Source organism: Myotis lucifugus, unplaced genomic scaffold (assembly GCF_000147115.1).
Source record: "Myotis lucifugus unplaced genomic scaffold, Myoluc2.0 scaffold_757, whole genome shotgun sequence".
NCBI classification, from domain to species: Eukaryota; Metazoa; Chordata; class Mammalia; order Chiroptera; family Vespertilionidae; genus Myotis; species Myotis lucifugus.
In genome coordinates, this window is record NW_005871805.1 from 92146 (window position 1) to 106652 (window position 14507).

At 45.9% G+C, this 14507-nt stretch overlaps 1 protein-coding gene across 1 annotated transcript; it reads left to right on the forward strand.

The window, feature by feature from the left end:
• The first annotated feature begins 8084 nt into the window (after window positions 1–8084).
• LOC102416943 lies at window positions 8085–13664 on the forward strand. Its single transcript, XM_023746907.1, has 4 exons — window positions 8085–8219; window positions 9228–11095; window positions 11462–11520; window positions 13573–13664. Exons 1-4 carry the CDS (start codon window positions 8205–8207, stop codon window positions 13662–13664), a joined length of 2034 nt encoding a protein of 677 aa, XP_023602675.1. The 5' UTR covers window positions 8085–8204.
• The last annotated feature ends 843 nt before the right edge of the window (window positions 13665–14507 follow it).

Below are 14507 nucleotides of genomic sequence, written 5' to 3' on the forward strand. Positions count from 1 at the left end.
GGTTCTTGTCCTAGCCCTTCACTGTATCTAAGCCCTTTGTTCTCTTGATATAAATCCTTGCTTTCTGAGTTTAATTTCTGGAGATATATATATACTGAGTGGCCAGATTATTATGATCACCTGATGTTTGTAGGCAAATTAGCCATACTCTGCATCATATGGGATATGGAAGCCAAAGGCCTGTTTGAACACATTTGCTGTCTGCAGGTACCAAGATAAAACGTCTCCAATTGGCACAGGAACACAAGGATTGGACAGTTGAGCATTGGAAAAAAGTCATGTGGTCTGATGAATCACATTTCCAGTTGCATCATGCAGATGGAAGAGTGAGAATTTGTCGGAAACAGCATGAAAGCATGCACCCCACATGCATGAGTACAACCCTTCAAGCTGCTGGGGGCAGTGTTATGGTTTGGGACATGTTTTCCTGGCATTATTTGAGCCCTTTAATTCATGTGGAACAACATCTGAATAGCACAACCTACCTAAGTATTGTTGCTGATCAAGTTCATCCTATCATGTTGATGGTGTATCCCAATGGAGATGGCTTCTTCCAACAAGACAATGCACCATGCCACGGTGCTCTTATTGTGCAGGAGTGGTTTCAAGAATATGAGGGAGACTTTACCTTGCTTAGGTGGCCCCCACAATCACCAGATCTCAATTCAATTAAGCATTTGTGGGACGAAGTTAAAAGAGCCATTAGGCAGCTGGTTCCACAACCATCAAATCTCACAGAACTGGACAGTGCTATTCATTAGGCATGGTTTCAGATTCCTCGCATCACCTTTCAACATCTCGTGGAGTCCATGCCAAGAAGAATCATTGCAGTATTGAAGGCAAAAGGTGGCCCAATGAAGTACTGATAGGGTGGTCATAATAATCTGAAAAATATATATATATATATATATAATTTCTTGGTCTGGCAATTCATAAATTGCTGAATCCCTTTGGTTGCTCAATAATCCATCATTGCCCCCTCTCCCTGTCCTCACAAGGATTCCTTCAGCAACGACCTAATGCCCTGTCAGTGATGTGCAGAAGACCTGGGTGGAAGATGGCAGGATGGGGTTGTAAGGAAACTACAATCCTGGTTTGTTCACTTTGCTTACATTTATGTGATTTTTTTAGTTAACCCATATGTGTTCTGTGTCTTAGTGATGAGATACAGCAAACTGTTCTGTTGATTGTGTAAACAGCTGCCTTAGAGAGGGCAAAGAAGAGGTGTTTTCAGATCTGAAGGAGCACCCTTCTCTTCCCTGTGCTTTCCTCCTCCAGCTGTGCTCTGGACCTTGATTTCTCCTTCAGTGGAGCTCCTAGCAGCATACATGATCTTGGTCTCCTGAATCTTCTAACTCACTCTCTCTACTGTCTCTTTCCTGCCAGTTCTTAATCATACACTGAAATCACCATCTTTAGGAAAAAAAAAATCTTCCCAGCTGGTGTGGCTCAGTGGTTGAGCTTTGATGTATGAACCTGGAGGTCATGGTTCAATTCCAGGTAAGGTCACATGCCCGAGTTTAGGTCTTGATTCCCAGTTGGGGGAAGGGTACATGCAGGAGGCAGCAGATCATGTTGATATTTCTGTCTCTCCCTACCTCTCCTTTCCTTTCTGAAATTAATAAAATTTATAAATATATATTTTAAAAAGTCCTTTTAGGTCTCATATTTCCCTCTGGAAACCATTTGCCTCTTATCCTCTCTTCTTCCAAGACTGATCCATACTTGCGTTTCTCCTCTTTGTCTCTTTTACTCCTTAGATCACTGCAATATGGTTTCTCTTCTCACCCTCCAATGATACTTTCCCCAAAGTCACTAAGTTAATGGATATTTTCAATTCAATTCTATTTAATTTCCTTTGCAACCTTATTCTATATAATAAAGAAGTAATATGCAAATTAACCCTCACACCTTTACAAGATGGCTGCCTATGACCAGGCCAGCAAGGGGATTAGTGAGGGATGACCAAACGATTGAACAGCAGGCTGTGTGGGGTGACCAGACCAGTGGGGGGGGGCGTAAGGGGTGACCAGGCTGGCAGAGGGGCAGTTGGGGGTGACCAGGTCAGCGGTGGGGGGGGCAGTTGGGGACAACCTGGCCAGTAGTGGGAAGCAGTTAGGGGCAATCAGGCTGGCAGGGCGGGGGCAGTTAGGGGTGATCAGGCTGGCATGCAGAGGCAGTGAGGGGCGACCAGGCAGGCAGGCAGGCAGGCAGGTGAGCAATTAGGAGCTAGAAGTCCAGGATTGTGAGAGGAATGTAGGCCTGATCCCAGGGATCGGGCTGAAACTGGCAGTCGGACATCCCCTGAAGGGTCCCAGATTGAAGAGGGTGCAGGCTGGGCTGAGGGAACCCCCCCTCCCCCGTACATGAATTTCATGCACCAAGCCGTGATGGCGAACTCATTTTTTTTGGTTGATTTTTCTTTGTTAAATGGCATTTAAATATATAAAATAAATATCAAAAATATAAATCTTTGTTTTACTATGGTTGCAAATATCAAAAAATTTCTATATGTGACATGGCACCAGAGTTAAGTTAGGATTTTTCAAAATGCTGACATGCCGAGCTCAAAAGGTTCACCATCACTGCTCTAGTAGCTAATATTTATTGAGAATTTACTATGAATTAGGCCTTAATGGACCACTCACTTTAAATCAATCTATAAAGCAAGTACTATTTTTATCTCTATTTGTTACATGAGGAGACTATTGCAAAAGAGATTGGGAAAAGGTCCTTAAGCTCACTAAGTAATAATTGGTACCAAGCCAGGCAAGTGAGCCCAGAGCCACTTGGGGAGATGTCCTTGACCTTTCTTCCCATCCTTTGATCAATGGACATTCTCTTGACTTTATTTTCTCTCTCTCAAACTGTCCAAAATTCTCTACCTTGCTGCTACTGTCCTAATTTAGAGGACACTTATTTCACTAGGAGTATTTACAATGCTTCCCAACCAGCTGCTCTGCTTTCAGGCTTACCCTGTCCAATCCATTTTCTGTACCACAGAGTGAACTTGCTCAACCTCATATATAATTCTAGCAATTTCTCTGCTTTAAAATCAATGGCTTACTGGTTTTTAACAAAAAACACAACTCCCTTTACATGATCTAAGAGGAGCTTCAGATCTGAATCCTGTCAAATCAACCTCTTTGATTTCATCTTCAGCTACTCTCAGTTTGCTTTGAGGACCCAAAATTACTGACCAAAGGCCCACCATGCTCTCTCTTGCTTCAGGTCTTTCATATGGTTCTCTCTTTTTTATTCTTCCTGGAAAGTTTATGCTCTTAGCTCCCTTTAGTGTGGTCTCATTTTAGACATCATGACTAGGAAGCCTTCCCTGGTCCCCTATCTCCGGGTTTCATGGCCTTTTGTGTGTCCACACAGATCACTTCAAGCTGAGGGCTTTCTGTTCTGTTTTTTAATTACTCATTGATGGTTGCCTTTCTCATTAGAGTGTGTTTTGCTCACATAGACCAATATCTGGTGACTGATAAGTGCTCATTATATATTTATTGAGTGGCCAAATGGATGTCATGTATTTTAGAAACTTTTAATAATACTGAAAGATGGATCCCTAAATATATTTTATTTGGCTTCATGATGCTACTCTCTTCACTTATAAAATGAGACTGTCCTAGATGTCATAGTTTTATACACTTTTATGTGGAGGAAACAAAATTTAAGTAGTACAAATTCTATCTCTCAGAATTTATAGACTTTTTTTTTTATTAAGGAAAAACAGAAATAAATATTTTGTGGAAATTTGTTTATTTTGTCTGTGTAATAAAAACATGATCCTATAGCTTTCAGTTGGTAATTCACAGGAAAAATGGCAAAAGAGTTGGTGCATTTAATATGTAGAACCATGTACCAAAAGTAAGAAAATTATGTCTGAATGCTTATGAAAAGACATGATTCTATGTACCATTTTAACTTTGCTGGAAGAACTGCAGCAAACATAAGGACATTTCTAATTATTGGTTTTGAGCTTATAGCTCTTCATTCACCACTTCTCTCCACCAGCAGATTCCCCCTGAAGTGCTTTGCTGTTTTTTGATTGTTTACATTGATCACTTCTAACTGTTCTAGGATTTTTATGGTCTTTGTATGTATCTTTTTATGACTTTTATAACATATTTGATTTCTTGAATGGCCAGTAAAAGCTTTATTGTTAGGCTTTATGTATTTGAAAGTTCATATACAGAGTGTTCCAAACTTTAACAGCTGGCAGCTCAATTGATGTTTCTTTCTTTTCAGATTTAACCCATTGGAGTTAATAATTATTCAAAGTGTGTACACAATTTTTTGGACACCCTGTATATCAATCAGAATATTGGGTTATGCTGGGTAACAACTCAAATATGCTGGGTGGCATCAAATAACCAATTTTTATTTCTCATTCAATAATATATATTGTGGATCTCCAGGGGTTGGATTCATAATAACTCTTTAGGATACACGTTGAGAGAGTAGCTGCCATCTAGAATGTGGCCAACCACCAATGCCAGAGGGAAAAGGAAGCTTGAGTGTCTCCCACTGACCATTAAATGCTCTGGTCTGGTCTGGAAATGGCACATTTCCTTTGATCATGTGTCTCACTGACTAAAAATAGTCCCATGGCTCTACCCATGGGGATTTCTGGAAGTTCCTGGAAGACGGAAAACTGGACATGCTTTGTAAACTATGCTGACTACCGTGGTATGTTCCTGAAGTCTTCACTTCTACAATAATTTAAACTCCAAAAATTATTTTTAACAGCCTTCTGAGCAATTTTAAGAGTAATCCTCATAAATACCATGCCAGATTCCAAGAAAACCTGTTTACCTCATCCTCACACTCTTTGTCTGATACTTGTACACAAAGGCACAGTCACCCTGCTGAACGTTGGCACTGACTCTTGAGGTGTCCCTGCTGCACTGACATGTGACTTCACACATACATTTCCTTCTTTCTCTCAGGCATCAGAAAGAAAGGGGAAATGGTCGTTTACAGGATATATATTTAAAGACTTGTAAAGGAACATTTGGATCACAGAATCTGAAATTGCTTGCACTACTTAAAAAAATGCTTAAGCCTTGCTCTCCATATATAAGGATTGTAATTAGAAGACAGTAAATGTCAGTGGGCACAAAGGTATGGCGCTATAATTAGAATGGGGCCTCACTCTAGAGGTTCAACACAGGTCAAGGACCACCCATGCAATACAGAGTTCTCACAATGTACTGTATTTGTCTGTTTGTTTTCTTGTTTGTGTAGTCATAAGTGTATGGCTTTATCCACCCTTTCATTAGCAAGAATTTTAAGATTTTTTTGTGATTACCTCACCTTTTTTGGGGGGAGGGGGGCACCATTTAACATTGAGAGTGGAAGAATGGACTTTCAGTGGCAATTTGGTTACTTGCATTCCAAATGTGAATGGCAATTGACTTATTACTGGTGTTTTTCCCAAAGGACCCTTAATGGCTTTAGAAAGTTTGGTACACATGTTTGATTGTAGGCACAATGCTTAAAATTGGAAAGGAGAAAGTCAGCATTTCAAATTTTCCTATGCTACTTTGGGGATCTTTCTCACAAAACAATAATCTTTTCAAAGTCCTCTGTTTTGTTTTTTTTTAAATAGTTATGACATGAGTTTAATAATGCTTAATATTTTCCTCAGCTACACACTAGTTTTTCAAAAATTATCTTTGCTTTAATCAATAATAAATTATATCACCTATTAATACAGAAAGCCAGTGAAAGAAAAAAACAAAACAAAACAAAAACAAATCCAGCAACAGGCTGGTCTAGGTAAAATCTTCACTAGGATTTGAAAGGGCGAGGGCTATGCCCTCCCCTCCATCTTGCCTGTATCCTCCATGTTGGGGCCACATGCGGCCTTCTTCCTGGAAGCCCAGGCCTCTGCTGGCCACGCCCGGGATTTTAAACTAACCAATGACAATCAAGGGAAGTGCGCGCCATAGATATGACCACATCCTGTGTAACAAGACCCGGCTTACGCCTGGCCAATCGGCAGGGCCCACAATCCCCTCGCGTCACCCCCCTATTAAAGCTGGTTTTTCCCACGCAGGGGCACTCGGCTTCAGGTCACCAAGTTGGCCTGAGGCAGGAGTCGGGCTGGCCAGCCCCCAATAAAAGGACCTTCTGCTTTTGCATCGAGCTGGCTCCTAGTGTGGTACTTTGGGGATCTTGGAATCTGGGCATAACATTTGGGGGCTCGTCCGGTATCCTCAAACCCCATTCAGGGACCCCCAGCTCAGAGGACTTGGCTGACCGCGGTATGTGTCGTTTATGTTTGTATCTGTTTGTTTCTGTGCTGGGTGAGCTCACTTTCGAAATCTGTATTCGCCCACATTGATCGTGGACGCACGAGGGTCAAGGGCGGGAGGAGTTGGGGGACACCCCGGCCCTCCATCTGAAGGGGTGTAGCTTTGCTTCTGCGGAGTCGGAAGGCCTGTAGAAGTAGCTTTGCTTCTGCGGAGTCGGAAGGTCGGTAGAAGCCCCTTAATCTGAGACAGGTGGGACAGGCGGGTGGCTCCCGCTGGTTGGCCCGCAGCCATCGTTTTCGGTTTTTGCTTCCATGGAGTTGGAAGATTATTTTGGTTTCGCTTCCATGGAGTTGGAATACTGTATTTTAGGGCCCCTTAGTTGTCTGTGTTTGTGTTTTTTTGGTTTTATTTTGTGGATTTACTGGATAGACATTATGGGACAGACTCAAACTACTCCTTTAAGCATTATGGTCTATCATTTTAAAGAGGTAGAGGGAAGGGCCAGCAACCTCAGTGCGGAGGTTCGGAAGGACCGGTGGCGGGTTTTTTGTTCCAGGGAGTGGCCGACTTTTAATGTCGGGTGGCCACCGGAGGGGACTTTTGATCTCCCCACCATCCGCCGGGTTAGGGACATCGTCTCCCAGCCCAAAGAGGGACATCCTGGTCAACTCTCTTACATTGTTACTTGGCAGGACCTCGTGGAAAATCCACCATCTTGGCTTAGGCCCTTCCTACCTCCACACCCTCTGGAGCCAGAACCCATTCTTGCCTTGCAGGAAGCAGAGAAGAGGAAGGAGAAAAAAACCACCCTGCCGTCAGCTCCAGCTCCCCCCTACCCGGTTTTGCAGGGGGGAAACTGGAGAAGAGTTAATTTTTCCTCCCCCATATCATTTCCACAGGATGCCGGAGAGATTTGATCCTGCCCTGTTGCAGGAAGCTGACGCAGTTCCGGGAGTGCCTGGGGGCGGAGTTCCGGGAGTGCCTGGGGCGGGGTTCCGGGAGTGCCTGGGGGCGGGGTTCCGGGAGTGGCCGCGGTTCCGGTTCCGGTAGGAGGCCCGCCTCTCACCCGGCAAAGAGCTCAGCGGGAACTGTCTGTCGCAGCACCCGACTCCACTATCAAGACCCTGCCCTTACGGGCCGCTGGACCCCCGGATGCGGATGGCAACCAGCCCCATTTCTATTGGCCTTTCGCAACTAGCGATTTGTATAACTGGTAGGCACAGAACCCTAAGTTCTCCGAAAAGCCGGGGAGACTTATTGACTTGCTAGATTCTGTTCTTTTCACCCATCAGCCCACATGGGACGACTGTCAGCAGCTTTTACAGGTTCTGTTCACAACGGAAGAGAGAGAAAGGATCCTCAATGAGGCCCGGAAGATGGTTCCTGGTGTAGATGGAAATCCAACCACAAACCAGGCCCAGATAGATGTCTCTTTCCCTTTAACTAGGCCTGAATGGGATTTCAACACGGCAGAAGGTAAGGAGAGGCTCTCGGTTTACTGCCAGACTCTAATGGGAGGTCTCCGTAGGGCTGCTAGGAAGCCCACCAATTTGACCAAGGTAGGGAACGTACAGCAGGGAAGAGATGAGTCTCCAGCTGCCTTTCTAGAACGGATCATGGAGGCATATCGCACTTACACCCCCATGGATCCAGAAGCCCCTGAGAATAAGGCAGCTGTAATCATGAGTTTTATAAACCAGTCAGCCATGGACATTAGAAAAAAACTGCAGAGAATAGATAGATTAGGAGAAAAGAGTTTACAGGATTTACTGGCAGTGGCAGAGAAGGTGTTCAATAACCGAGAATCCCCTGAGGATAGGCGAGCCCGCGCCATGGTGGCTGCCAGTGACAAGCAGACCCGAAACCTGGCCAAGATTCTGCTAGCCACCACCACGGAGTCCCCTGAGGAGCGGACCCGCCGCCTTCGCCAGCTTGCTGATGGCCAAGAAAGAGGTAAGGGAACCGCCCGGGGCGGGAAAAAGCTGCAACGGAACCAGTGTGCTTACTGCAAAGAGACAGGGCACTGGGTCTGAGAATGCCCAAAGAAGGCCGGTAAAAAGGAAAACAAGACAGACCGGGTGGAGGTCTTGGAGCTGGAAGGACTGAGTGATTAGGGGAGTCGGGGTTTGGACCCCCTCCCCAAGCCCAGGGTAACTCTTAGAGTGGAGGGGACCCCTGTTGACTTCCTTGTTGACACTGGAGCACAACATTCGGTTCTCCGCACACCTCAGGGGAAGCTAGCTAATAAAAAGTCCTGGGTGCAAGGGGCAACTGGCATGAGCCAGTATTCATGGACTACCCGAAGAACAGTAGATCTAGGAACGGGCCGGGTATCCCATTCCTTCATGGTAATACCGGAGTGCCCCTACCCCCTTTTAGGACGGGACTTGCTAACCAAGATTGGAACCCAAATAACCTTCAGACAAGGGGGTCCTCAGGTTACCAATGGCGAAGGCCACCCCATCCAGGTTCTGACTCTGAGACTGGAGGATGAATATCGCCTACACCAGGGGGCGCTCCCAGTAGAGAACAATATGGACAGGTGGCTGCAAGAATTCCCCACAGCCTGGGCAGAGATGGGGGGAGTAGGACTGGCCGGTCAGAAAGCCCCACACGAATGACTATCGACCAGTCCAGGACCCCCGGGAAGTAATAAAAGAGTCCTGGATATACACCCAACCGTTCCTAACCCATACACTCTCCTAAGCTCTCTGGCACCCTCTAGAGTCTGGTATACTGTATTAGACTTGAAGGATGCCTTTTTCAGCCTGCCGCTAGCGCCTCAAAGCCAACCCCTGTTTGCCTTCGAGTGGCACGACCCAGAGGAAGGCTACAGTGGACAATTAACCTGGACGCGATTGCCCCAAGGATTCAAGAATTCACCCACCATCTTCAGACGAGGCGCTGCATGAAGACCTCAGTGAGTACAGGAGAGAGCACCCCAATCTCACACTCCTTCAGTACGTAGATGACATCCTGATTGCTGCCGATACCGCCAAAGATTGTGAGCAAGGGACCAAAGATCTGCTGGCCACCCTAGGGACCTTAGGGTACCGGGCCTCTGCGAAGAAGGCTCAGATATGCCAAAGGAGGGTGAGTTACCTGGGGTACATACTGGAGGGCGGACAGCGGCGGTTGTCAGACGCTAGAAAAGAGACAGTCTTGAAAATCCCTGCTCCCACCTCCTGGAGGGAGGTGAGGGAGTTCCTAGGATCGGCTGGCTATTGCCGCCTCTGGATACCAAGTTTTGCTGAGATCGCCAGGCCCCTATATGAAGCCACCAAGGAGGGGAAGGCCTTTAAATGGACTGAGACAGAAGAAATTGCCTTTAATCACATAAAGAAAGCTCTTTTGGCTGCTCCAGCCCTGGGCCTACCAGACATTACAAAACCCTTTCGCCTCTTTGTAGATGAGCGCAAAGGAGTAGCAAAAGGGGTTTTAACCCAGGCTTTAGGCCCCTGGAGTCGCCCAGTAGCATATTTGTCTAAAAAGCTGGATCCTGTAGCCGCCGGCTGGCCACCGTGCCTAAGAATCATTGCAGCAACCGCGCTCTTAGTCAAGGATGCTGACAAACTGACCCTGGGACAGGAGATCTGGATCACAACCCCGCATGCCATTGAAGGGGTCCTAAAACAGCCTCCTGATAGGTGGATGAGCAATGCTCGCATGACCCACTATCAAAGCTTGCTGCTCAACCCCCCTAGAGTACGGTTCCATCCCAGTGCTGCCCTCAACCCTGCTACCCTGCTACCTGACCCTGTCCTAGATGCCCCACTACATGACTGTGCAGGAATCCTGGAGCAGGTACATGGACTTCAGAAGGACTTGACCGATCGGCCCCTCCTGGATGCAGAGGCCACCTGGTTCACGGATGGAAGCAGCTTCGTGCGGAACGGGTGCAGGTACGCAGGTGCGGCGGTGGTTACCAACACAAACACTGTGTGGGCGGAGGCTCTGCCCCCTGGGACATCAGCTCAGCGAGCAGAACTCATTGCACTCACCAAGGCACTGACACTGGGGGCTGGAAAACTGCTTAACGTTTACACAGACAGCCGTTATGCATTTGCTACAGCTCATGTTCACGGGGCAATCTACCAGGAGAGAGGGCTATTGACAGCAGAGGGACGGACAAGAAAAAATAAACAGGAAATCCTCGACCTGCTCTCAGCCTTATGGCTTCTTGCCAAGTTAGCCATAATCCACTGCCAGGGACACCAAAAAGCCGATGACCCGGTAGCGAAAGGTAACCAAAAGGCTGACCAGGCTGCAAAGGCAGTAGCCCTTACCTCGGTCCCTACCATGGCCTTACAACTACCAGACCCAGGGGACCCAGTCTTACCAGACCAGCCCAAGTACTCCCAGGAGGAGTTGCAACGTATCAAAAAGCTCCCTAAAGCCCAGGAAATAAAGGGATGGTGGCATACACCAGAAGGAGAACTTATACTGCCGGACTGGCTCTGGGACACGATATTAAAACATATGCACCAATCCACTCACCTGGGAACCCGGAAAATGAAGGACTTAATCCAACATGCCAGGATCAAAATTCACCAGCAGAATACCAAGATAGATCAGGTTGTGTCTGCCTGCAAGACCTGTCAACTCACAAACGCAAGGGTTGGATCAAATAAAAGAGGAACCAGGCTCAGAGGCACCAAACCTGGAGCGCAATGGGAGGTCGACTTCACTGAAATTAAACCAGGGAAGTATGGTTATAAATATCTTTTAGTATTTATAGACACCTTCTCTGGATGGGTAGAGGCATACCCAACCAAGCATGAAACAGCTCAGATGGTGGCCAAGAAGCTGCTGGAAGACATCTTACCCAGGTATGGTTTTCCTGCTATGATAGGATCCGACAACGGGCCAGCCTTTATTTCACAGGTAACACAGGTAGTAACCAGGGCTATTGGGGCAAATTGGAAACTACATTGTGCTTATAGACCCCAGAGTTCAGGTCAGGTAGAGAGAATGAACAGAACTCTAAAAGAGACCCTTACCAAATTAACCATGGAGACTGGCGGGGACTGGGTGGCTCTCCTACCGTATGCCCTTTACCGGGTAAGGAACTCCCCTTACACCCTGGGCTTTACTCCCTATGAAATCATGTTTGGCAGGCCACCCCCTATCATTCCTAACCTTAAAGCTGACTTTCTCGCTGAATTTGAAAATCAAGAACTATCTCTTTCCTTAAGAGGGCTCCAGAGGGCACACGAGGACATTTGGCCACGCCTCTGCGCCATCTATGAGACCAGCCCAACCCCAACTCCTCATCGACACAGACCAGGAGATTGGGTCTACGTCAGAAGGCATCATCAAGAAACTCTTGAGCCACGTTGGAAGGGTCCCTACACTGTGGTGCTAACGACCCCCACTGCTCTCAAGGTAGACGGCGTCGCGACCTGGATCCATCACACTCACGTCCGGTCAGCGGACCCATCCATGGTCCAAAAAGACTTCATCACCAAATGGAGCGTCGATCGAGATCAACGCAACCCGCTCAAGCTCAAGCTAAGGCGTGCTCCACCTGCCTGATGCTGGTAACATGACTCGCGATCACTCCTGTCGCCAGGAGCCCCCACAATAGACTTAGATGATGCCTGCATCTTCATGGACATGGCTCCAAAGAGACAGGGACAATTTATAGGAAGGCCAAAAATAGACTTTAATAGGATGTGGCTGCCTGAAGCAGCCATGATGTCAATATCATGTTTCATTGTATTGATATGTTATATTAACCTTTAATTCTCTTGCAGGTTTGAATGTGTGCTGGCTGTCCTGGAAGGGAACTATGTGGGGTGACCCCCAAAAGTAAAGAATAGCTAGCTGCCAAGAGGACAGGTGTCCAAATGGGCAGGAACAGTGCCCATCAGGTTTTGGCCTCTGTTGAGAGACAGCTAACAGTTGGCAGCCTGTAATACTGTCTTGCAGGCCTTTGTGACCATGCCCATGTCAGGGGTAGTAAGCTGGAAAAGGCCTGTTTAAAATAGAAAGTCTGAGGCATGGTTATGCATAGAAAGAAAATTTAATGCCAACAATTACTGTTTTATCAAAAATAATTGGCAAGGAAAGTCAGAAAATCTTAAAGTAGATCAGTATGTCTTTCTTCTTATGCAATTCCTCCGAAATTTGGCAATGCTAACATGGCAATACATTTCTTTGCATAGATTCAATAAGACCGGTTCCTAATAGTGGTTTTATTAACGGAAAACTTTGACTGGAGTATCATGTTTTAAAGAGCCCTGTCTGAGCTCTAAAGACTTGAAGCCAGTAAAAATGCCACGAAGAAAGCCTGGTATCCTGCTTGGAAGCCCTGAAGATGGCTGGCGCTGGAGTGTCAGGCCCATGCCCTACCATCATTGGCGGTTGGTAAGAGTAGAAGGGGAGCAGTAGGGATGCCTCTGCGTTTCTGCGGAACCCCCACACACTCTGGGCCGCAACAAGTAGGAGGGCTACTGAGATGGGCTTAAAGCCTAGGGCGTGGGCTCAGGTGGAGTTGCTACAGGTGAGAGACTCACCTAACTCAGCAGATACTGCAGGCAGGCCTGATGGCAGCTGGATGGCTTGGCTTCCTGGCCCTACGGGGCATATTAAGATTCAACCATGAGATTCCAGCAAAGGTAGTCAATTACCATTCTTGTTGTGCTTATGCAAACATCAGGACAGTAGATAAATTAATCCTAATTTGGCTTTTTAATAGCCATGGAGGAATGTTAAGAAGAAAAATCCTATTTCAATAGAAGTTGTTAAAGATAAAATGGTTTCTTTCCCCTCCACCAGACCATTTGTTAAGATATGCCCAATACAGGCCTCTAGCAATGGTGGAATAGAAATGCAGTCCGACTCATGATTGAGCCGGAAGTTCCAAGACAAAGGGGGGAATGAAAGGGCGAGGGCTATGCCCTCCCCTCCATCTTGCCTGTATCCTCCATGTTGGGGCCACATGCGGCCTTCTTCCCGGAAGCCCAGGCCTCTGCTGGTCACGCCCGGGATTTTAAACTAACCAATGACAATCAAGGGAAGTGCGCGCCATAGATATGACCACATCCTGTGTAACAAGACCCGGCTTACGCCTGGCCAATCGGCAGGGCCCACAATCCCCTCGCGCCACCCCTCTATTAAAGCTGGTTTTTCCCACGCGGGGGCACTCGGCTTCAGGTCACCGCGTTGGCCTGAGGCAGGAGTCGGGCTGGCCAGCCCCCAATAAAAGGACCTTCTGCTTTTGCATCGAGCTGGCTCCTAGTGTGGTACTTTGGGGATCTTGGAATCTGGGCATAACAGATTCTTTTTCTTTTTTCTTAGACAGAAACTACAAATGAATTGGAGTGTGGAGCGGAGTATAATAGTGACAGCAGTGTGCCTGCTGCCTACCAAAAGTTGAATTCAGTGTTAGAATGATGATTACTAGCTCTGAAACAGAAACGCTGCTGAATTCCCTGATTACTAGCTAATCAGTTGCTAAAGGTATTTAAACCAGCCACTCTGTTTCAGCCATGAAATTACAAAGTGATGCTTAAGATTTAAAGGGACACTGAGCCCTTCTCCCTAACCCCCATCCCCCAACACCCCCAAAGGTTAAATAAAGTATTAAAATAATTCCGTGTGTGTGTGTTTGTGTTGCATGTATGTGCATGCATGCCTATGTGCAATCATTTACCTTATTCTTATTGAAGCAGAATTCATTTGAGTGTGTGGTTTTCTGAAAGGTCAGTTTTGAACTATAGAATGATGTCCTTGGAAGGGTTCCTAGAGATTATAAAATTCTGCTTCCTAGCTGTGAACAAGATTTATCTTCATAGATTCTGTGTTGTCATTTGAATTGCTTAGGTTCTGTCTTAGGTAATATATGTTCATTGGTAAAGATTTTTAAAGTTATGGAAAATAATAAAGAAAAACTTGCTCAAAATTTTTGATATTTATTTTTCATTTTTCAAAACATATATGTATTTTTATTGATATACCATCTTATTAAATCACACTGTACTTTTTTATATAACCTAATATTTTTATAAACATTTTGTAGCATTAAATTTACTTTGTCACAGACCTGATTACTGGGTAGCAGTCAATTGAATAAAATCTACAAAAGTGCTTATGCCATCTTTATTATTGGACATTTAGATTGATTCCAGCTTTTACTACTAAAACATTGCAATAAACATCCTTTTACATAATTATTACTTTCTTAAGATAAATGGTTAGAAATTAAGTTAGTAGGTCAAAGGACATGCCCTTTTTAAA

Bases quoted from the DNA above. Each gene is read 5' to 3' on its own strand.
- LOC102416943 (XM_023746907.1), top strand. The intron at 11,096-11,461 runs GTATGGTTTTCC...TCTTTCCTTAAG, and splicing joins CTGGAAGACATCTTACCCAG to AGGGCTCCAGAGGGCACACG. The intron at 11,521-13,572 runs GCCCAACCCCAA...TTTCTTAGACAG, and splicing joins CTGCGCCATCTATGAGACCA to AAACTACAAATGAATTGGAG.